This window comes from Thermobia domestica, chromosome 18 (genome assembly GCF_964235325.1).
Source record: "Thermobia domestica chromosome 18, izTheDome1.hap1.1, whole genome shotgun sequence".
NCBI lineage: Eukaryota > Metazoa > Arthropoda > Insecta > Zygentoma > Lepismatidae > Thermobia > Thermobia domestica.
In genome coordinates, this window is record NC_137471.1 from 155,728,770 (window position 1) to 155,754,120 (window position 25,351).

The window sequence follows — 25,351 nt, forward strand, 5'->3', positions numbered from 1 at the left end:
CACTCACGCCCATCGTTAAGTCCGAGAGAGAGAGGCTTAGTGGAGATATAAATAATTATTCACAAGAGGACAACAAATGTAGCTGTGTGATTATTTGGAATGTGAAAAGTAAATCTTCGTGTTTAAAGAAGGAGGTGTCTGTATTAGTAGAAACAGTAATTGTAAAGTTTTACATTGTACTAACTTTATAGACTGAAATTGATTTAAACTAGTCGCAGAGGAAAACAATACGCTTATTGAAAAAATATTGACGTGTAACAGATTCGCACTCTTGGCTTCATAGCAAAATATCTTATTGTGCATTAATTACAACTTGGTAGTGGTGATGATAATGATGGGGCCATAGAAATTGAACGTTTTATGTGAAATATGTTTGGATTGTAAAATAAAAAAAGAAATAAAAAAAATAGTCTATCGAAATGTATGTAAATGTTATTTTGAATCTTCGAAGTTGAACTTTTAAATGGCATTATTTTATTTTATTGTATTGCATTTTTTGTATTCTCCCTCTATTCTTCTATCCCGTCGGCTAAGTAAGACGATGGGATATAATGTGAAATAAATTTTCAGAGGTATTACATGATATGCATATTCTATCCTGCAGTTGCTTTAGCTAGTTTTAACATGTTAGACGGCTTTATTTTATTCACACTACTCTTAGGAGAGTGAAATTCTAAATATATATCACAGGCTATCATTAACTACATACATAAATCTCTGGAATTGTCCATATAGATATCAATATAGGTTTTTTCATATAAATATTTTGAGTTTTTGTTGTATGTCATATATGGTGCATTGAGAGCACAAAAGAATCAAGTACTTTGGTTTTTGTTCCTTTTAGATGCAATTCATGTTTGAGATATTTAATTGAAGTTCCTTTCATTGTTTATAGATTCATATGAAGATATTGTAAATACCTTTTGAATAAAAAAAGTTTTGGTTCTAACCATGTACATAAAAGTACCTACAAACAGGTTTCTCACTTTCTCAGCTTTCTGAAGACTTGATTCCGTTATGCTCTGAAAGGATCATGGTATTCGTAAGAGATCACCAAAAACCAATAAATTTATTTGTTCACGAATTATTGTCATAATGATTTGTTTTGGTTAGCGCATGTCTATAACAAAGGTTAAATGATGGCACCAGAATGTTCACTGATTATCTTCTGATATATTCTGCTCTCTTATTTTTTGGAGTATTGTGCATCTATTGTGTGCAAATTTATAATATGCATGCATATACACTTAGCTATATAGCATGAAGACGTCAAGAGTGAAAATCACGCACACGACTGCAAGATGCCCAGAAGTGTTTTTTATTATTATTACTATATCTAGTTCAATTTAAAGCAAAGGGAATTTGAGGAACTGAGCTCGGGTGTAATCCTAGGAGTAGGCGAGATGACAATAGTAGGTTTATGTGGAAAATAACAAGAGTTTGAGAAACATACCCATACCCTATGGTAGGTGGTCCCAACAAGTAGCTTTCAGTCACAATCGCGTAGGAATGGATCGCACTGCATAAAACCGTTTTTACGATATCAGATGACACATGCTTAAAACGAAGAAGGGGTCCAGTATTTGGACATTTCCAGGTGAAATAAGTCACGTCACAACAAAAGAGTATGCAGAATAGTTACTTCACTCAGGCGACATAGCTGAAAAGTAATAGTGAAGAACTGACACAGCAAATACAAACACCATGTACAAAGTGATCTTCACAGAAGGAGCAATTGTGTACTGTCAAGGATGAAGTGCTTTTCATTCTTTTCGGAGGTGTTGTTACAGGCTTACAACCTGAAACGTGTCAAGCTAGAAAGGAACAGAAATATTAAGAGAAATTATATAGGTCACTTGTAACCATAGAAACGGTTCACTGCTTCCAATTGTAATCAAAACTAGCTTGTAGTGGCAACCTTTAACAAATTAGTAATTTTCGACATCTTGCACGCGTATACCCACCACAGCAAACGTGCCTCTTCAATATGGTCACACACGAGTTGGTGAATATCACCCTAGTAATATATATATATATATATATATATATATATATATATATATATATATATATCAGTTCTAAGATATTTGCATCAAATTTTGCCTTTTTTAATAGACGTCAATCTGTCTCCTCTCTCTGACTCAAATTTCTGAAGAGGTACTCGAACTTCTTTTACATGTGAACTTACACATGGAATTTGGAGAAACAGGCTGGAAGAAAAGTATTGTGTGGCAACGTTACATGCAAAATTGAAAAAAAAAACAGGAAAGACATGCAAATATTGTGAACGTACATATTTAAAAGCAAATGTTGACAAAATGTTGGGGTATCTGTGTTCTGGCAGTTACCCAAACTAATTTCTTTATAACATTTAGAAATTGAATCCGCCTTATGCAAAGTCGTTTTGACAAATGATTAGCATCATGCTAAACGCCCGACTTCTGCAGGAAGCATATGTAAATCGAACGCTTTAGTATGGTACTAATCATACGCCAGAAGTACTCTGCATATGGCCCAGTTTTGTTTATCATCTGTGACGAGTGTCGATATGTGTATGATCATTTCTAATTCGTTTTCGTACTCATTGATAATTAAATTGCATCAAAGTGTTGCAAATGACTCCTCTTCTGCCACAACTGATATTTGATTCTTAAATCTGCGCCTTAGTTTGTCTTTTAACAATTCACTTACATGAAGGAGGTTAATGCCAGCAGGCCGCCCCATTTTTTCCACACTGACCTAACACTAATTCGAGCTTACTACGACACACTGACCCGCCAGACTGATCATCACTCAGCACCTAAAACGAGGAATTTAACTGCTAGTGTTTCGAAGGATAGGTTGCGTTGTCGGCGGAAAACGAGTTTTACACGGGAATGACTTATCATACAGTATTCAGTACTTAGTCATGTATGTGTGTACCGAGTTTTATGCCGATCATCACAAGTATAACCGAAACATGTCCCTTGTTAGAAAAAAAATCATATGACTAGTTATATAAAGTACAGTCAACGAATTTTAATTTTTTTAACCTCCAAATTGTTTAAAACCTAGAAGTATATCATAATAAATGAAAATAAAGTAATTTGTCATACTTTTCTTATAATTTGGAAAATAAAATAAAGAAATGGAAAGTTACCATTTTACAAATACAATAAACGAAAAAATAAGTAGTGCAATTTAATTTACGGTGAAAAACAATAATGATATCAAAAAAAAAGTACAAAGATAACACACCAACCACTTTTCGTTCATTGTTACGCATATTATTATTATTATTATTATTATTATTTATAATAATAATAATAATAATAATAATAATAATAATAATAATAATAATAATAATAATAATAATAATAATAATAATAATATAAAGTCAGTGGTAGCTCATGCCTTCAACAAGTATACAACAGTGGCTTTAAACACATTATACATTTCCAATGGTATTTGTTAGGTCGGGCTTTATATTTGTGAAGAAGAAGAAGAAGAACTAATTTTTTCAATAAGCAATTATTCTGTATCATATTAAAACCTGATCGTATATTTGATTGCTTGTACCGTCTATAATTGCCGGGAGAGTATCCATGAAATATCGAGTAGAGTGGATGTTATGACGAGTGCATCGTGCTTTGTGTGTCCTGTGATGACGAGAGTTGTTTGGGGTTTTCTATACATATTTACTACACTTACACACTTTTTTTCCCTTTCCACGTTCATACATTCTACACTTTTTCCCAATCATTTTAGACTCCTCACTTTTCTCTACCTCTTGCTCTGTTAAACTTGGCCTTCAGCCCCCTTTATCTGTTCGAAATTCTCTCCTTATTCTGATCTTTTCCTATTGTACTATACTTCTCTCCAGAAAATCACAGAAGAAACAATTAAAGAGAAAGCGCAGGAAAAGTGGTATGAAGAAGTTGTTAAGAAGAGCAGTTTGAAAGGAATATACACATATAAAAGGCGTTATGAGAAAATAAATTATATGAACAATGATTTACGAAGCATTTTACTTTTCAAAGCCAGGTCACGAAGCCTTGAAACAAGGGTAAGATTGAAAAAAATTAAAGAAGTGAACGAAAAATGTCAATTATGTTTTAAAGAAGATGAAACATTAGAACACTTATTGTTAAAATGTGAAGAAACCCTAAAAATCAGGGAAAAATGGTAATGGATGGATGAAATGAAAAAGGAAGAACATTTGGTTAAATTAGCTTAGAGGCTAGGCTTTAATGTAAATGGAAGGGAACTAAGTGAGAAAGAAATAGAAAAAACAACAAAGAACTTCTTGAATTTTTGTGGAAAAAGAAAATGGAAAACTTTAAATGAAAAAAGAGCAGTACTTGCTTTCTCTTTTTTTCAGGAACCTAACTTCCGAAGAGAAGGAAGGAAGATACGTTGAAACTGAACCTGAACCTGAAATTTCACTTTTCTTGATTGCGACACTTCTTTTTTTCACGTATTTTTCGCTTTATCATACTTGCTACTTTCTATCTGTTTTATGACTTTGTACACATCTTGTTACTTTTTATCATTTTTTAACTATTCTAATTTTTACATCTTACGCGTTTAATCACCTTTAAATAAATAAATAAATAAGAATAATTTATTGTCGTTAAACAACATGATATTGTAATAGGCAACGTCAAAATTTAAGTTCGCGTACATGTAATATTTACAATTTTAATTAATCAATACGAAATTTTATATTTTACCTAGTACTACTTTTCTATTCTAATCCTGAAATTTCTTCCTGAAATTCTGAAATACTATATTTACACTTTTCTAAGAGCCACTTTTTACAAAAACATTTAAAATTTTTAATATTTATTTCTCTCACTCTAAGTGGCAACAGATTATACAATTTCATACCTATATATTTATAACTATTTTGAGTTTTGCACAGCCGCACATGCGGAATATTTATTTCATTTTTGCGCCTTGTATTGTGTGAGTGAACACTACTTCGAGTAACATAATTTGTACAGTTTTCTTTGATATACATAAGGCACGAAATATGTACAAGGACGGGATGGTCATTATTTCAAAATCTTTGAAAAAATGTCTGCAAGATTCTCTCTCTGGAATTTCTGTTATCGTTCTTATCGCTCTTTTTTACCACTTAAATACTGTTTGTGCCCCGGAAGAATTACCCCATAATAGTATGCCATACGAAAGTTGAGAGTGAAAGAAAGCATAATGTGCAATGATTAATAGACTTTTACTTACAGATATTTTTAATTTACGTAACACATATACTGCCCTTGATAATTTTTTACAAAGTTGCATAGTATGCACATTCCAGTTTAATTTCGTATCTAAGTATATCCCTAATACATTAACTGAGGAGCATTCTTTTGTATCAGTTGTGGAGCTGCTGAGATGAAAGTATAACTTCTCTGTTTTATAATGATCCAAATGTAATTTATTGTGGAACAGCCAAACAGTAGATTTATCTATTGCTTTATTATTTTTCGGGTGTATTGCGTTGATATTATTATCTTTCATTATAAATGTAGTGTCATCGGCATATATAACAGTGGTTTCTAATACGTAGTCAGGTAAGTCGTTAATATATACCAGAAATAGAAAAGGTCCAATGACACTTCCCTTTGGCACTCCTGTTAATATATCAAGTACATTTGACTGTTTATTTTGTACACCCACAACTTGTTTTCTACTTTCAAGATAAGACCTGACCAATAGGAGCTCAGTTCCTCTGATCCCATAATACTGTAATTTATGAATCAATATTTCATGTGAAACAGTATCAAAAGCCTTACTTAAATCTAATAATGTTGCGCAAGCAAATGAACTGTTTTCAAAGCCATCAATTATCTCAGATACAACTTTTTCAACAGCTTTAATTGTGGACACACCTTTCCGAAACCGATATTGTGCACAGTTAATGAGATTGTTATTTTCAAAGTACAGAGTTAGTTGTTCTTTCATGCAATGTTCAATAATTTTTGATACAATTGGAACTAGAGATATTGGTCTATAGTTGCTGGGACAGTTTTTGTCCCCTTTTTTATGTATGGGAATAGTGACTGCAATCTTAAGACAATCTGGGAACACTCCTTCTACTCGTATCCAATTAATTATGTGTAAAGGGTTCCACTATTACGTTTATAATGTTTTTAATTGTACTATTAGTAAACCCATAATAATCCTCGCTACCAGATGTCTTAAACTTACGAACCACTGACAAAATTGCTTCAGGTGTTACGTTTGTCCATTTAAATGTCAAGTTACTAGTATGATTTCTACATGAACTTAGAATACTTTTAAAGTCTATAACACCGTTTTCTGCGGAGTTAGAGATAGTGATTGTATTACCATTTACATACTTAGCACTACTTACAAAGAATTCATTAAAAGTGACAGGGGATATTGATATTGAATCATTTTCTTTTCGTACCCCTATTTCCCTGCATATAATTGCCCACCCTGCTTTACATTTATTTCTATGGTTTACAATAAAATTGTAGTTTGCCTTAATTTTTGCCGCACTTATTTCCTTTTTGTACTGTCTTTTAGCTCTGATGTATTTTTCTTTTCCCACAGGACAGCCCGATTTAGCCCTATTGTACCAAGCAATGACAACCTTACGCAGCTCTGCTAGTTGCGGAGTGTACCAGTTACTAACATTTTGCTGTAATTTGTTTGTAGATAAGTTATAGCGTTTAAATTTTCTTGGACAACATTCGTTTAGGCATCGTGTTAAATTATACATAAAAATTCACACGCTTCTACTACATTTTTACATCTGAAGAATATTTGCTGCCAGTCAATTTCTTTTCATTTATGTCTTAAACTACAGATATTATCTAAACTAAGTACTCGAAAACTCTTGGTCACCATCTTAGTATTATTGTGTTTGACAAAGGGGTATAACATATATAGGCCATCATGATCTGACAATGAGCACTGTACTACACCACACGATAAATCATTTCTATATACATTTGTAATAATGTTATCTAAACAAGCTTCCTTTCTTGTTGGCTGATCATTTAGAAAATAAAAGTTATATGATCTAAATATATCAGAAAAATAATTCTTGGTAGGAGTATCAACTAAAACATTGATATTTACATCCCGATATATAATATTTTATATTTATCATGCTTACTTAAGTAGTTAGTAAGGTCTTCCCAGCGTGCAAGAAAGACATTGACATCCGTATCTGGTGTTCGATAAATTGATACCACAATTGTTTTCGCGTTAGGAAACCAAATTGCAACTACTTCAAATTCCCCCTCATAGCAGAAATTATCTACGTTAGTAACAATATAGTCATTGGTGAAGCCTTCTCTTACATAAATTGCTACTCCGCCATGGGTAATTCTACTTCAATAATAGCTAACTGCCATGATATAATTTTTAGGTACGTATAGAAGTATTTCTTCATTTCTAAGCCAGTGTTCATTAACGCAAAGAATATGGCACGGAAATGAGTCAAGAAAAATTTCGATTTCAATTAATTTTTTTCTTATTGATTGTACGTTAATGTGGAACAGCAAGATATTTTCAAAGTCAGAATTTATAACACCTTTCATATTTGAAAACAGACCAGAGTTACTTTGTGCTAAAATTATATCATTTATGTTTCTAACATTAAGAAGACTAGTTAAGTTTGATTGTATAATTCGACCAACTTCATTATTATCTATTTGCTCAATTTCTTTTGCTGTGCCATTATATGACTCTGTAAACAATCTTCTATTGTTTTTCGTGCACCCTTGTATAGCATTATATTGAGGTTTACCTTGCTCCGTGCTAGCTAGACCTTGCACATTCTAGTAATATACATTTATTACATTGTCACTGTTACCTCTATTGGCTAAGTGCTTGGAAATATTATTGGGACTTGCATTAAAAAACTATTATCATCATACTTTCTAGGAACCTTTCTTATTCTATTTGATTTTCGCTGAGTTGGACTAGCCACACTTACATTACCTGCTTTTTAAAGATTTTCCACAGTACTTTCAGTATCTGCGTGCATTTTTTGAACGAGGCAGATCCCTTCTATATTGCCGATATTCCTGTTCAATACAGTGATAATGATAATATGCAAAACTTTTGTGAGGCTTACTACAACAATCAATTGCCGAGAAAGCAATTGTGGCTGATGAAGAAGAATAAGAGGAAGAAGAAGAAAATTGGAAATATAAAGTTGCTTTTATGAACGGACTTGTAAATCATTTCATTAACACTGGCAACATAAAATATAAGGGGAGTATAAGAACAGTGTTAAATTCTTTTTATATTTCAATTCACAATGGCTGGTGAGGCGTCTGTTAAGTTGGAATTGATGTGCAAAGAAGAAATTGCTTATGACATACCTCATGAAGATCCGCTCGAAGGGAAAGGGTGGACATACGAACTAATGAATGACAACAAAGAGTTAATATTATCTACAACGGAAGGAGAGGTATCAGTGGACAAGAACACAGCTATGTCCTCTTTGGATGTGAGACTAAACGTTGATAGGGTGAAACCAGAATTAGCACTAGAAGAAGATCCTGCATTTCAAAGTAATATAGAAACGCTAAGAAAAATAGTGGTTCAGGAGACTTGTGCGTCGTATTCTATTGACTCCCAACAATTAACGACAAAAAGTTTAAATTCAGTTCGGCCAGAAAGGTAATGTTCAATTTTTCATTAACTAATTGGCTCAGGTTCATAATATGGTTACATCGTTTCGGAAATTTTGTTGGTTAAAAGCAATACTTCAGGAGAAATATTTAGGTATGGGAGATATCATGAACGTAAGTTAGTAGCCTACAATTTGGAAATGACATGGCGCACATAAACTAGCTGTATACCAAATAAAAATAATAATAAGATTGATACCATCCATGCAGTTCTTATGTAGTTCATATTTTGAAAAAATAATTATTTCTTTATTATTGGTTACACATTTCTTACTAATTGTTTCACAGATTTAAAATATGGGTACTCGACGATATTGTTTTACTTATGTAGAGACTTATGTAAAATAACAAGTAATAAGAATGGTAATTATCCTAAAATTTTACAAATGTAAAACTGTAATGTATTATAGTCAAACATAAACTATGGACGTTTGTGATTTTATTTAGGATTTAGCTCAAATGAGTATAGCCTGATTTTTCCGGCGGGCTTTGAAAGACATAAGTAAAATACAAGATAAAGAATATTTTAACCAACAATGGATGTTCATTATTTCTAGAGGTCCATACATCAGTCCATTTCATAGCTGCACTCGTTTTTTCAAGGAAGTCGACTTTTTACATTCCCACGAATCTTTTTTAGAGTATGGACCTACATTTCTCAATATGGGATCATTTTAGGGGCTTGGTGAACGTACATGATATATGAATTATTGTATAAACTACGCTAATCAGCATGTGCTAGATGGCCGGTAAAAATAAGATTGCTATGTAGAAAAGGACATTACACAGAATGTGGGTAAATTAGGATAGCGCCAAATTCTGTATTTAGGATGACTTGCATGTCTTACGTGTTGAATATGTTCTTGTACGTTCCTAAGTATTTTATAGGTAACATCCTGAAATGCTTTCTTTGCTTGTTCTTTCCAAAGTAACACAATACATTAGGGACGTAACTTCATAATTATATGGATCCCTTCATTCCCAAACATTTTCATAGTTCCGCGTTATGATTTGCCACACTGAATTTTGATACCTCATTTCGCTTACAGTGGTTACTATCTACCTTAACAATGGCTTATTTTGCACATCGGGCATTACTTCCCACAAAATATGAAAAGAGTTTCACAGTCATTTGTAGGTTAAACCATGAACTGTATACACGAAGTTTCAACTACCCTCTACGATAGAACATGTAACTTTATTTTGGCGTTAATGTTGGGGGTCAGCATCAGTTTTAATTACAGGGAGAGTTTGTTGTTGTAGTGGTATGGAAAGCAGTCACTGTAAAGACCGCCAAATTTGAAAAGAATTCCCGTCAATGTTAAGTCAGTTTCGTTATATTATACAACGTAACTAATAACCGTTTGAACATTTTAATACAAATAAATGAGTTAAACGGCGGTGAAGCCCTACGGAGCGCCATTCTTTGCGTCATTAGTTGACAACACAGGTTGTAAGTCATTCATAAAAAATACGGATTAATGAATAGGTTCCTAAAACCAACGGTGCTGACAACCTCCTACAGTTTAAGCTTGCAGTGTCCCTGACGATTCCAATGAATCACTTCTACCCTAAGACCTTACATACCACCTTGGTTGCATGCCTTCAGCCTTCAAGTCATGACACGTACGTGTTAATTTCCCAACCCAATTTGGCTGTCAATATTCGCGCCTTGAGGAGGAATTTTAAGAAAATAAATATAATGAAAAGGACGACAAGAAATATACCCTGGGAAGAGATTTAATGCTACAGCCCCGCATTTGAATTCATCAATCGTTTCATCAATCATTACTTCAGGCCCGCTCATACCTAAAAAAATGGTAGGTGTACAAATGTAAACTTTTAAAGAGCGCTATCCAATACTTATGTGTGGCCTATTATCAATTGCACTTATCTTTATCGAGAATTAAATCAGATCCGAGAATATTTGTCTCAATCGGGAAATACAAGATAACAGTAATTTAAACTTGTTCATTAAACATTAATGTTTTTCAGGGCCTACTCGTAGGTAGCAATCTTAATATGTTCTCACAACATAAACCTTAATTTTACCATATACTGCCTAACTGACGCGGGCACTCCGTACTATCGATACATCATAGTATCCGGTGTTTATCGTAGTAAAGGGTACCTTGGAATCGAAAACGGGCTTCCCTTTTTCTTTTTCTCGTGCCCGGTTTATGATTTCCGGCACAAGAAAACAAGTTATTTTGAAAAGTCGGAAAGAGTAACATTTAATTTACTTTCTGTAAGTCAAAATCCTAATTATTTTGTATAAATGCAAATAAAAACTAAATATTATATCAAAATCTAAAATCCGAACATGAATTTTATTACTATTATAGTTTTTTCTTATTATGCCAAACATTAAAAGTTAGAACAAAATTTTGAAATTGTAGTCAATTGCCGAATCTACATATTAGCTGGGACCTACCAGGCGTCGCACTGGTTTCATCACTTTAATTTTATAACGAAGGTAGTGATGTCCCTAGGGATGAATTATATTTTAACTTTCAACTTTTCTTAAGTTATAATATCGCTTTCTCTGAAGTCAATTAACTTCATTTATCATTAGTCACAATGAATGCCCATTGACTTTTCATAGTAGACGGCATATATATATCGAACGACGAACAAATCAACGAAAACTTTATCAAATTCAAGGTTATTGTCAATTACTTTCAATATTATATTAAATTTTGTTTAATTTACAGTACTTTGACAGCGACTTAATCTTACATTACAAATTTCGCATATTTTCCCATTATACACTCTGTAAAGAAAAAATAGCGACACCTCAATTCTCAAGGTAACTTACACAGAAAACCATAGTTGCAGCCTGCTAGAAGAGGAATAGAAGGAAATTATGAGTCTGATAATTCATTTCCATTATCTGTGACACCTATGGTGTACAATGGCGCTTACTAATTATTTATGTATCAGTAATATTCTCTCCAGATGGCACCTGAGAGCGTCTCGTAAATTATTGGGGTGAGAATTCTGCATTGCATTTTTGATGTGTAAGCCCAGGTAATTAGCACTTTGTGGTTGTTCTATGCTTTGTAATTGTTTGAACAGTGTCAAGTGGCAATATTGTTGTTGTGCAGTGTTGTTTTTGTATGAAATTGTTGCTACATGTGAACTGTAAACAAGTATGATTGGTAAGAAATGTGACCTGTCGTCACGTGAACAAGACATACTTCTTGCTTTGCACAGCTAAGTTACATATCTAAGGAAGATGGTTGGAATACTCAGAATTTACCATTCGGCGGCAGAAAGAGTAATTCACAAGCAAAAATAGTATAAGAAATCATCCCTTCGTCAACAGTGTAATAGAAAAAAGAAAGCATCACCCAGAGCTGATCGCCAAACAAAATCAATGGCACTGCAGAGTTAAGGAATAACTTCCCCAAAAATCGTTTTGATCTTGGAACTGCAGTCAGTCGTACGACTGTATTGTCTTAACTGTATGAGGAGAATATTACGAAGAAAAAACCGCCTGGCAAGTCGAAACTAACAAAAACACTGAAGACTTCAACACGTACGTTTGTGTGGCGATATGCTACTTTGACTTATGATAACTGGAAGCATGTTGTTTTCTCCGTTTAAAAATTTTTAGAATAGTTGGAAAAGATAGTGGTGTGAAGTTGTGGATACGAATGAGCGAGAAACTTCATACGGATTTTGTTTAAGAGATGCAAATATTAAGTTACTGAGTGATGGTATGGGCTTGCTTCACTGTCAAAGACGTCAGAACAATGGATATATGTGAAGAGTCATTTGATGTACAAAAATGTCTTCAAATTCTGGTACGTAAAATTCTTCAAACAGCTAAAGATAACTTTCCTGAAGAAGATATGGACTACTTCATTTTCCAGGACGTAAATGCTTCATGTCAATGAACGAAAATCGTTAATACGTGGTGCAAGAATATGACTATTCAAAGACTCATGAGGCCTCCAAACACACCTGACATGAATCCAATTGTAAAGTTTGGGTCAATATGAGCAGAAGACTTAATAGACAACTATCTCGGAAAGAATGGAACTCACGGAACAGATAATCCGGGAGTGATTCCATGAAATCAAGGTTGCATTTTGCAAAAGCCTTGTCACCAAAAGGCCTCGACGATTCCCCTGATTCCTAATGCCCATGGTCCACATACGAAATCTAGTTTGATGTATTGTACCTCTCAATGTTCGTATACAATATGTCTTACTCTTAAGAAATTATTTTTTTTGTTTTGTGCTATTATTGTTGATTTTTCATACTTTTATGTATAATTCTTCCCACAGCCGTTTTTGCTGAAAACACACATAGCTACTAATATATGCATATAAATTCATTATATGCATATAAAACACCTAAAACTGCGGCGCAAGTATTAAGAATGAACTGCTTATTAAGAATATGCATTGTAATATTATCAGGAATTCATGTAAAAACTCATATTGGTTAATGTATGTTGTGAAAACTATATCCGAGCAAGTGTCGCTATTTTTTCTTTACAGAGTGTACAATCACAACATCAGATGAAAAAATTCACAATCTGAAGAGCACATTTTTTTAGTTACCCAAAATTTTAACTTCATGATTAGTTGTAGTTATTACTAGTACTTCTCTAATTATGTTCGTAATTATCTCTATATGCCTAACATGTCTCTAAATGCTTGATTGTCTGGGGACAGCTAAATGTTAATATAAACATAAAGGAGAATGAATAAAAACCCAAACAAGATTTGATAAAAAAAAATTATTATGAAGTATGGTTCCCAAAACTGGAAAAAACCTGAAAAGAAAAAAAATACAAAACTTAAACATCCTAACAGGAATTCGATACTGAAAGTTCCCATCCAAAACGGGATAGCCATACTTTTCAAAAGTGGTGTGTTATTATTACAATTTCAAAGTTCGAAATCGCGTTCTAAATCAATTACCTGTTTAAAATTTCCAATGCTGTACTTCCTCTCCTTTCAACATTCATCTCCAAAAGCTGTAAGGAAACCATAAAAAATGACATCTAAGTGAACGTATCTGATTGTAGAGCGATATTGATGGTTCCACGAACTGATGCGTCAGTGGCGGTGGGTACACACTTCGATTCTGAAAAGTTACCTTAGAAATTCGGGGTAAAAATCAAATATATAAGCAATAATCCTTTTTTCATTCTCTAAAAGTTTAAAAGGTCAAATTCGGTATTTCTGATTCTTCATCTCTTCCGGGGTTTAGTCCGAGTTCGGGTGAAGTTTACGCTTTTTTGCGCTCAGATTTTAATTTTCCATCTGTGCGGGTTACGCTTGTAAGCTGTAATTTAGTACGTTTGTGTGTACTTTTCCAGTTAGTTTTTTTAATTTGCGGAACTTTTGTCCTTTATACAGCGCATTTACAAAATTTCCACGTAATGACACACCTTCTTTTACGACGATTGGATTTACGCTGCATTGCGATACCTGTCATAAATTTCTTTTTATGTTTGCGCTTACTATTACTATATTTTGCCATGTAGTTTACTATACAATGTTCGTATGTCTTTTCTCTTAACCTTTTTAGTACTCTTCGGAGTCGATGTGTACTTCTTCCGCATGTTTGACTCGATATAACCTCGCCTACAGCTCGACTTTAATTTGCATGTAGTTCGTCTTTGAGCGAGTTTATTTCGTTGCGAATTACGCTTACCAAAGCATTTTCCTTTTATTCTCAACTTATTTTCTATTGCACGCCTAATGCGTGGTTGTGCGTGCTGAGAATACGCTGTACGTGGAGGTCGACGCACATTGGTAGCACTACATTTAAACTTTCGCTCTTTACAATTTCGCAATAGTGAAGTATTAGTTTGAAAATTCAAATATTTCGGCAACTGAAAATTAATAAATGTTGCATCTGATGTACTGATATGATCACGTCTGCTCATTTTAATTCTGCTGATTATGCTCCTAGAAATCGAGTTTACGTTAATAATTTATTACCAAAACTCAATTAGCTACCTTAATTTTCTTCTTAAACTTGGTGTTACATTTCGGTTCTATAACGGAAATATACTTTCGACTGCGTGTGCTTTATTGGAAGTGTTACTTTTACGCTTGTTTACGGTAAACATTTCCGTGCGATATATTATGTGCGAGACGTTCATTACGTAAAACACAATACGTTTGGCAGGGATACACTCTAAACTGTGAATTTGAAGTCGTTTCCTTCTACAATACTCAAAGGTGATGAAGTCGGAATGGATTTGCAGCTCTAAAACACAATTCACGTTTGACATACACAGTTACAAAGACAAATTTGAATTTGTTAAGTCGCGCTAGACCATTTGCCTGCGACACAAAACCTTCAACACTGTAACTTTGTTATCACACAAAATCATCAATTGAACTCTCAAGCATTCGCTGGCTTCTTCGAGAGGGCAGATACGCGCAACCTCAACACTACCGCTTATCATGTGTGAAACATCGGTATCTCTTGCCGGCAAAACAATTTCATTAAAAACAATTGTCCACAGGTACACGTAACCATTCTTCCTTTTTCGCTATCTCTACACTGCATATTTCCTTTTCCTGACTAACCGACTTTCTGGTTTATTTGGCACGTATCTTTCACAGCGTGGGCCGGCTCGAATTCAAGAGTATTTTCGGTTTCTTTTCCCCCTTGTATTTCCTTGTACTATTGTATTTTGTTGGCTTGCCTACACTCAAGCTGTGCCGTTCGCATGTATTCATAGAACCCAGTGAGACTTTTCTTTCATTCCGCTACACTATTTTATAATTCAGCAGTTACTGAATCAACATGATTGGCCGCGTTAACTAATTCAGAGCGTACTTCAGTTAAGGAGTTATTGGCTACTTTGATATTATTACGTAAACTGTCTGCTTTGTCATTCAATTCGCTCTTTCCTACGCTCCCAAATCACTTCTGTTACAGACTGTTAGAGTTCACTACTGATGAATCTATTTTTTTGTCCAGACGTCTAATATTGTTCTAAAACACTAGCCTCCATATTGATATGAATTACGAGGAACTAATTCAAAGTACAAAAATATAAAAGTCTGAGTTTAATACGAAAATAAGAAACATGCACTTAAAACATGAAACACTAAGAATTTTGATATTACGACCATTAACAACCAATCCTTCTTTTCACAACTCATGTTTCACTTTCCGAAGTGCTTCAATATAAAATTAACACAGATATAAACTAGTACCATATACAAAACATTTTCTATAACTATTCTATCAGGCCTTTTTTCCATTTTGTACTAGTACATAATAACACACTGAGCAAGGCTATGTGATAATAGGTAAAAAAAGTATCACGTGACAGTTTCAACACAATAACAGTGCCCTCATCAGACTTCCACTCTTTCTGACTGCTGGGAGTTGGTCATCACTTATATATACTGTCCGGAGATCTATTTTAATTAGGTTCCGCCCCTTCGTTAAAAAGTAACACTTGTGTGGCTTTCACTTTCACTTTTTAGCTGCACACGTGTCCAATTAAAAGTTCACTTTTTTTTCCCCTGGATGCGTTCTGTCCTGTAATTATCCTTATTTTCCTTGTTATTTTGTTTCTCTTTTCTCTTCTTCTTTTTCATTTCTCCTTCGTTTGCAGAACCCTCTCCCACTCCTTATTTATCGATAATCCTGCATTCAGTTCATCACCTTGTCTCCTGCCTTCATAATCTCCATGGCTTCCTTCCATTTTCTCACCAAAGTTCTGTTCTCTATTTTTATTACCTCTGCTCCTTCCCACCCTATCCTGTGGTTTGGATCTTTTTGATGCTTGTATATCACATTGTTGTCCATTTTCAATCTTACTTCATCCCGGTGCTGTTTAATACTTTTTTGCACTTTTTTGTTTCTCCTATGTAAATTTTGTTACACTCCGCGCTTCCTACTCTATATATTACTCCTGTCGATCTTTGTTCGCTATTGCTTTTCTTTTTTTTTCTTCTGACTAGTTCAATTATTCTGCTTCCTCCTTTCCTGTACGTCCTAATTCCTGCTTTCCAAAGCATTCTCTATATGTTCTCTGTTTCTTTGCAAGTTTTTGTCTTGAAACTGTTACGTGATACTGTTTTTTTACTTATTTTCACATAGCCTTTCTCAGCCTTTTATTGTGTATTAGTATTAAAACATTTTCTCTTATTCCTAAATGCACATGAAGGTGCATAGTGTAAAACATGTATGTGTTTGTGTATACTCAATCAGCTGTTTGCTATCCACCCACATCTACATAGCATTAAAAATCAACAAGAACATTTTTTATGAGCTACATTAATCTCTCTGTTGCTCTCAAGGTCAAAACATATTTACTTAACTTACATGAAAAACCTACATTACTTACTTCTTCTTTTTATCTATCCCTGTGCTTTATTTTTAATTAATTGTGTTCGCGCAGGAGCTGATGGAAATTGACTGTGAACACTAGGCTAATCAGATTCAAAACTCAACACGTGATCTGTATAACTAATGGTATTGTAAAAACAGTTGTAGGCAGATTACTATAATTTAATCCGGAAAACGTTCGCCATATGGTTGAAATCGTGTTTTTTGGTAGATGTTAGATTATTGTAAATATAATTGCAAACTTCACATTGATTTTCATCTTTTTCCCAAGATTTGTCACTTGCTTATTGCGTTTATCCCAGCTTTGCTACGGCAGTAGGACGTAATATTGAGGTCTCAAATATTCAGTAATAATAATAATAATAATAATATAGATAACAAATTCCGTATGAGGACACATTGTATTAAAGCCTGTAGAATCGCCTGTAGCGTAAGCCATAAATTACAAAATAGTAGGGATTGGAGAGAAGTGTCAGGACCAACAGCACATACTCTCTCGATACGTTCCTACACCTAGCTATATGTTATAACGGAAAGTTTCCCTACAACTTGTTAAATGTTATAACGGAAAGTTTCGAGGTAAATTTCGTGTAAAAAGTAGGGGTTCTGAAGTCACAAGAGCCGTAAGAAAATTTGTTTTTAATTAATGGTTATGCCGGCTAAGCTACAGAAGATGTGTAAGGGGTTTCGGGAAATGGTTTCGTACGTTCATGAGACACCTCTACTGCTACTCAAATTTAAACGAAAACTTTCCGCTAATATTTCGTGTAGATATTATTCTACTGTACGTATTCAGGAAAATAACTGTAAAAACGGACAGAATATAATTGAACACTAATGCTTGTAATAAACTAAGTTGTGAAATTTGCAGATGTAATTATAAAAGCTTTGCTACAAAAATATATACACAGACCATAATTCAGTGAGCTCTGAAATACAAACTAACAAGATGATGTATAGAAATTTCTGTGTGCAGAGCAATTGTTGCTTAAAGAGTTGCATACACTATTTCGAGAATCGAGATAAGATGAAAAATGTTTACGATAGTTTTCGTCTCGTCTCGATTCTCATTTCCAAAGCAATGAAATGAAATCTGAATTTTACGTCCGACGCTTATGCCCGCTAGGCTAAAGGAGACGGTGATGATGAGTAATGAATGAAATGGTGGAATGATAAAGTGGGAGAACCCCGAGAAAACCCACGCACACTTTGTCCACCACAAACTTCACTTGGCGGGGCTAGGGTAGAATACGCGACCCCAAGCACCAGAAGTGAACGCTCAATCACGGAGCCACCGCGGCCCCCATCTCCAAAGCATGACGATAGTGTGAGTTAACTTTGTCCCGTCTCGAATTAAAATGTTAAGTTTCATCCCGATTTTGTTTGGTTTGTTTTAGAGTCGAGATGAGAAATTCGGGTTTTCATGGGCAACATTACACAAAACCGAGGTATATTTATTTTTTTGCCTAATATCACGTTTCTGCTTGTAATGGTAAGACCTAAGCGATAATAAGTTTTTAATTTTTAAACATTTTTCGAGATAAATGTTGTTATTACTAGAGTTATTCCTGAAAATGTGATAGTTCAAGTGTTTAAACAAACAAGCATTCAAATATTTGAATGTAATGAAGCGTGTGTTTTCGCCGATCTATCTCCATCAAAATTCCCAAAGTAAAAAATAGATACTTGACGTGTATTTGATCGAAGAACTTCAAGATTACTGTTCAAGCGCCTAGACCACTAAACCACAATCACTACGCTGTAAATGATTCGTATTTTTCTTGTTACTTTAAGTTTCTCTGCCTCAGCTTGGAAAGTTTTATGTAATTTTTTAATTCGTTTCAAAACGCCTTTCATGTTCTTCTTATGATGATATAAGTGAGTGATCTTCGGAACAGCTTCCATTAATACGTTGAGTTGTTCTTAAACCTTTGGATCGCAAGTTTGTTTTTTCTCCACACGAAACTGTAGATAAGACAAGTTTAATTCTCATACTGTGCATTTGTGTCAAGGCAGCCGACAATACCTGGTCATAGACTTATGACCGCCACGATACAAATGATAGTTCAATTTGATATAGTGAAACAAACTACAGCCACTTATCTTTAGACAATAGTGACATGGATACTTCTCAGTAGTACTCTATTTCATATTTCTACAATATTTAATGTAATATAACCAATTAAGCGTAACTTTAACATGTAATACAGCGAATGATTACATTTATTGTTGCTACTTAATCATTATCTCCATTTACATTTCCTTGTTTGTTGAATTTGTTACAGGCGCGATGAGATATTAGCTTTCCACGGAGAAGGGAATACGTTTATTACATTAAATGAAGCCATTTCTCATTCTTATGAGGAATCTGATACTTCGACGCAGTCCAACAAAGTATTTCATCGATCACGTTTGACAAAAAATATGGTGGCACAGGGAAGTGAAAAAAGTCATACGTACCTAAAGAGTGATAAACGCTTTAGTCAAAGTTCAACTATGACAAGTGGTAAGTTAGTTCATACAGGTGAAAAGTCTTACATATGCGGAGTATGTGGAAAGGAATTTAGATTAAATACAAATTTGCCTATGCACAGGTTAATTCAAACAGGAAGAAAACTACACACATGCCAAGATTGTGGTTATACATTTAATCGACGTTCAACTTCGATTACATACATGTTAACCCACACAGGGGAAAAAAATCACACATCTCAAGAATGTGGTAAGGCATTTAATAGACGTTCAAAATTGCCTAGACACATGTCAATCAACACTGGAGAAAAAACTCACACGTGCCAAGAGTGTGGTAAGGCATTTAATCGAGGTTCATTTTTGGCTACACACACGTTAATCCACACAGGAGAAAAGCCTCACACGTGCCATGAGTGTGGTAAGGCATTTAATCAAAGGTCAAGTGTGGCTACTCACATGTTAATCCACACAGGAGAAAAACCTCACAAGTGCGCAGAGTGTGGTAAGGCATTTATTAAACGTTCAAGTTTGGCTAGACTTATGTTAATCCACACAGGAGAAAAAGATTTTACATGTCAGGAGTGTGGTAAGGCATTTAGTCGACGTTCATATTTGGTTACACACATGTTAATCCACACAGGAGAGAAACCGTACACGTGCGAAGAGTGTGGCAAGTCATTTAATCAACTTTCAAGTTTGGCTACACACACGTTAATCCACACAGGAGAAAAACTTTACACATGCCAAGTGTGTGGTAAGGCATTTAACCGACGTTCAAGTTTGGCGAAACACACGTTAATTCACACAGGAGAAAAACCTCACAGGTGTGCAGAGTGTGGTAAAGTATTTAGTCAACGTTCAAGTTTGGCTACACACATGTTAATCCACACAGGAAAAAAAGATTACATATGTCAAAAGTGCGGTAAGGCATTTAACCGACGTTCAAGTTTGGCTACACACATGTTAATCCACGCAGGAGAAAAATCTCACACCTGCCAAGAGTGTGGTAAAGGATTTAGACTACGTTCAAGTTTGGCTACACATATGTTAATCCACAGAAGAGAAAACGATTACACATAGCAAGAGTGTCGCGAGGCAATTAATCAAAGTTCAAAGTTGACTACACACATATTAATCCACACACGAGAGAAATTTACATGTGCGAAGAGGGTGGTGAAGGATTTAGACTACATTCAAATTTGGTTACACACATGTTAATCCACACAGGAAAAAAGATTACATATATCAAAAGTATGGTAAGGCATTTAACCGACGTTCAAGTTTGGCTACACACATGTTAATCCACGCAGGAGAAAAATCTCACACCTGCCAAGAGTGTGGTGAGGATTTAGGCTACGTTCAAGTTTAGCTACACACATGTTAATTACACAGAAGCAAAATATCACACTAGCTAAGAGTGTGGTGACGGATTTAAATATCGTTCAACTTTGGTTGCACATATTCATTCCATAAAGTATAAGCTCCCGTATGCTAAGAGTGTTGTAAACGTTTCAACGCTGGCTACACACATGTAATACACAGGAGAAAAAGCTCACATATGCAAGCAGTCTAGTAGACATTTAATCAGCGTTCAAATTCAGATATTGTATACTATCTGTATAAATAAAAAATTGATGAGGATATGCGATATCTACGTAGGGTTGTTTGAATCCACGAGGTTCTTTAACAAGATCCGGTCTTTCAGTAAAACCTACTTGCAAAGCTAATGTAGGGGACGATGTAACTGAGTCTACACGTTCATCACATTCAACGTGTACAATATTTGAAAAACTAAATCATAAAACTCTATATTGCGTTTAATTTTTCTATCAAATGATAAATGAATGGATAATATCCAAAAATAATTTTTACTTTTCATAGGATTTGCATTTTTAAATTTGTACCATATAGTATTTTCACCTTCGGTAACATTATAACGTGGTAATGGAATATGTACTTCACTTAATCCTACATGAAAATCAGGTTCTGATAAACGAATATTATTTTTAATTGATCAATAAAATGTGTTGGATTATTTGTAGGGTACACATCTACACAATTTTTTTTTTTTTTTTTTTTTTACTAATGAAATGTAAAAACTATCGTCAATACTTTCAGAAATCATTTTCGTTTAAAGTGAACTGTCAGGTTTGTAATTCCAAAACGAGATATTAATTTTAACACGTGTTCAGCTTTTAAGATTACTTCTATTATATCAAAATATTTCTTTTCAACTTTAACATAATGCGGTGTGTGAAACACAAAAGTTTCGACATGGCCATGTTGTACATTATATATACTAAGTTTTCGAACTAACGGTCCTATATTTTGTTGTTGTTTCACAATATCAAAACATACATTAATATTATTGGGAATATTATAATCTAAGTCACATAGAAATTATTACGTGTTAATATTAAATCAACATTTCTAACTTTTGTGTATACAAAATTTTAAATATAAAGTGTATTTTCATTAATAAATTCAAAAATATGTTTAATCCTGGTGTAAACCAATCATACATTAATCTAATTTTAAGGAATGTTTAAGAACAATTTGATTTTATATTTTGTAAATAATGTAACATAGAAACATTTTCAGGAATCAACTGTATAATGCATTCAAACGATTTATAATATTCTAGTGTTACTTGAACATGATGACGTTCAAGTCTCTCATCCATAACGGTAGTTATTATAATTTCTTCATTTCCACCAATATAAAATCTCCACAGAATATTAATTTGTGTTAATGCAACACCCTTTTTCCCATCACTTAAATCAGTAGGTTGTGCAAATTTAACTCGAAACGATGCTGTAATATTACTATCAAAAATTTTGCTACATGCATTTGAAAGAAGAGTAACGTAAAAGCCGTGTGTAAAGTTCAAATTCATTTTGCAGATTGAACAAAATTTGATCTAATCCAAGAATTGATACATGATGGATATCCCAACTACTTTACATACATCCACCCATTCTTACGTTTCAATACTTTTTCAATTAGATATGTTTTCTTTGAATTTATAAATACCTTTTGTAATTCTTGTGCATAAAATATTTAATTTCTTCACCATTCCAATCTTTTAATTCAGAAGTGACAGGATCCGATTTAATCCATTTATCAGCAATACATATTTCTTGTGACCATTTAGGTAAATATCTTTTTTTCTAATATATGTTTATACTTATTAACACGAACATATTCACCCGGACTAAAGATCCGAGCTATATTGCTTTCACTCATTTTCTTTTCGTATAATGTTTCCACACTTGATTGAAATTAGAATCATTTACTTGAGCAGGTGCCAATTTAATATTTTAATAATATGATTGATTATAATTATTTACATTAATTATACATTAATATAACGATAAGAATTCTTTACGGTAAAATAACGATAAATTTTTCTTTTAACGTACGTATAAACCGTTTTGCTAAAGCACATTTAATTTCGGAATGAACACTATAATGATTAATTTCATATTCTTTAAACAGTTGTTTTACATGAATATTAAAAAATTCACCGCCTAAATCTGTTTGTACGTTACACACGGACAACTTGAAATTTAAATTTTTTTTTTATTGCTTTCACCATTTCAAAACCTTCCTTTGTTTGGTTTTGTAACAGAACACAATATTCATAATGTGAAAAAATATCAATACAACACCATATATATTTAAAATTATTATTATACTTCGCAACATTTTGCATATCTGCTAAATCCATTTGTTGTTTTTAATTTGGTGCACTAACATAATACTTTCAAAAAATTCACAAGCTGATGCATGTAATGTATAAACATCTTGGGAAGCTAACCATTTCTTAGTTTTCTTTTTAGATAATTTTCTTTTACCTTGTTGTGTTTGTATACTTGTTAAAGAATCAGGATTTGAATAATCATAATACACTTTTGATAATTTTGTCATTTTTTTTACATACTATAATCTTTGCAATGTTGAAATAAATTAGCTACTACTGCAGGACTACGTGATTTTCTTACTTTACATCTGCGTTGTCTACTACTACTACTATTCCCTTTTGATGCCATTGTGCTAAAAGTTGCAACAATAAGTTCTTTAGCAACATTAAGATCTAATAAATTTTTAAATTCATGAACACCTATAGAATTTCTTGATTATTTTCTTGTACGAACATCATCATTTACTAAATCTATAATAATTTGAAGCTGGTATTGTTTTTCCATGAATACGTACTATACCAGATTTATCCCACTGAATTTTACGGAACTTGTCAACTGTTTTAATAATAGATTTGTTTTCCTACGAAGTATTTCGGTACTGATTGTAAAATGCCTGATACAGATAGTAAAACAGAAGTATTATCATCTTTGAAAGTTGATGATGAGGATCTTCCTTCATCTTCTTGAATGACAAGTAAAGTAATAGGTTTATGTGAAGATGAAGTTACTGTAAATATCGATGCAAAGCTTGTTGATATAATTTCCATTTTTGTTGGAATTGGAAATGGAAACAAAAATCATCTTACGTAATTCTGACATAGATATCGACTAAAAATACTACTGCCTGCTGCTGCAAAATGTGGTCCCAAGATTAATGGTAGAAGCACACCACCTTTCTGTATTTCTTCTTCTTCTTTAATGCTGTACGTTGTTGAGATAAAGTACGTAAGATCTTTTTGTGTCTATGTTAACGTTGCATCTGACGAGAATTTATGCGGATGTTTCCTTTTATTGGGTTTTTAGCTACTTCAGAAATTTTTCTTATTAAATCTCTGAAGCATTTTCTAAAATTATTTGCGTTTTGTATTCTTGAATTCACACAGAGCACGGAGCATGCTGTAGTGTTATTTCACTTTCAACATCTTGATGCAGACAAAACAAAAATTTCTGTATGCATCTTTTTTTTACGTTAGCGTACACATTGGGAAAAATATTTGTACGGATTCGCAATGCATCGTTTGTTTTCTGTGTTAAGTCAAGTAATAAATGTGAGACTCGCTACTTCTTCGAACACATTCACGATTTGTTTACTATATAGTTGCATAATTTGCCTAGCTAAATATTGCATTTGTAGTTTATCACGAGGATTTTAAATACCATAATATAATGTGCATTTAAACTAATATCACGTGCATGTTTTCCTGTTGTAAATAAATTTTGAATATTAAATATTACAATTAACTTTTTATGATCTGCATACTTTGTAAATAATTTAGCAACATCACCATTATTTCTGACATTAAATCAAGTAACATTATTCATGTCAGGTATCCCCTCTACAAAACGTATTTTTGCATTTGCATGTAATTATGGTACTACTGCACCATAACAGCAAACAATATCCTCAAATGTTATACTAAACATTTGATCATGTTCATTAAGAAACGATGTAGAAAACAAGTTTTACCAGCTCTTGAAGGACCAGCAATTAAAATAGTGGAGGGATGTTGAAACTTTAACATCTTGTTCTCAAATGAAAGCAAACAACATAACACTTGCTTTATATACACACATTCACAAATTTAACATTGAGCTTCCACAGAAATTTTAATATTTTCACAAACTACAATTGTTGGGAGTTTACACTCTAAAAGAAAAGGTCAAAAAATCACTTTGTTATAAGAATATTAAAGCTTTCTAGTTGAAATAATCACTCATAGACTGTATTTATAAGCTTTTACAAGATTCAAGTAAAAAATTAAATTAAGAATAAATTAAAAATAAATTAAGAATAAACTAATTTTAGGATGTTCACAATCTACGCTTGTTCTTTCGAGTTTTTATGGGAAACGATTCGTCAAAAGGAAAGAAGAGACATTCATACAAGTCACATTCACTCGTTCGCGGGCCTATAACTATAAGGTACACTTTCACGCTTTTGTATAGGTTCAT

At 33.4% G+C, this 25,351-nt stretch overlaps 1 protein-coding gene across 1 annotated transcript; it reads left to right on the plus strand.

Annotated features, from left to right (window-relative positions):
- The first annotated feature begins 7,897 nt into the window (after positions 1-7,897).
- Positions 7,898-24,595, plus strand: LOC145674840 (uncharacterized). Its single transcript, XM_081745069.1, has 2 exons — positions 7,898-8,649; positions 19,289-24,595. The coding sequence occupies exons 1-2, from the start codon at positions 8,285-8,287 to the stop codon at positions 20,553-20,555; spliced, it is 1,632 nt and encodes a 543-aa protein (XP_081601195.1). The 5' UTR covers positions 7,898-8,284; the 3' UTR covers positions 20,556-24,595.
- Positions 24,596-25,351: the final 756 nt, after the last annotated feature.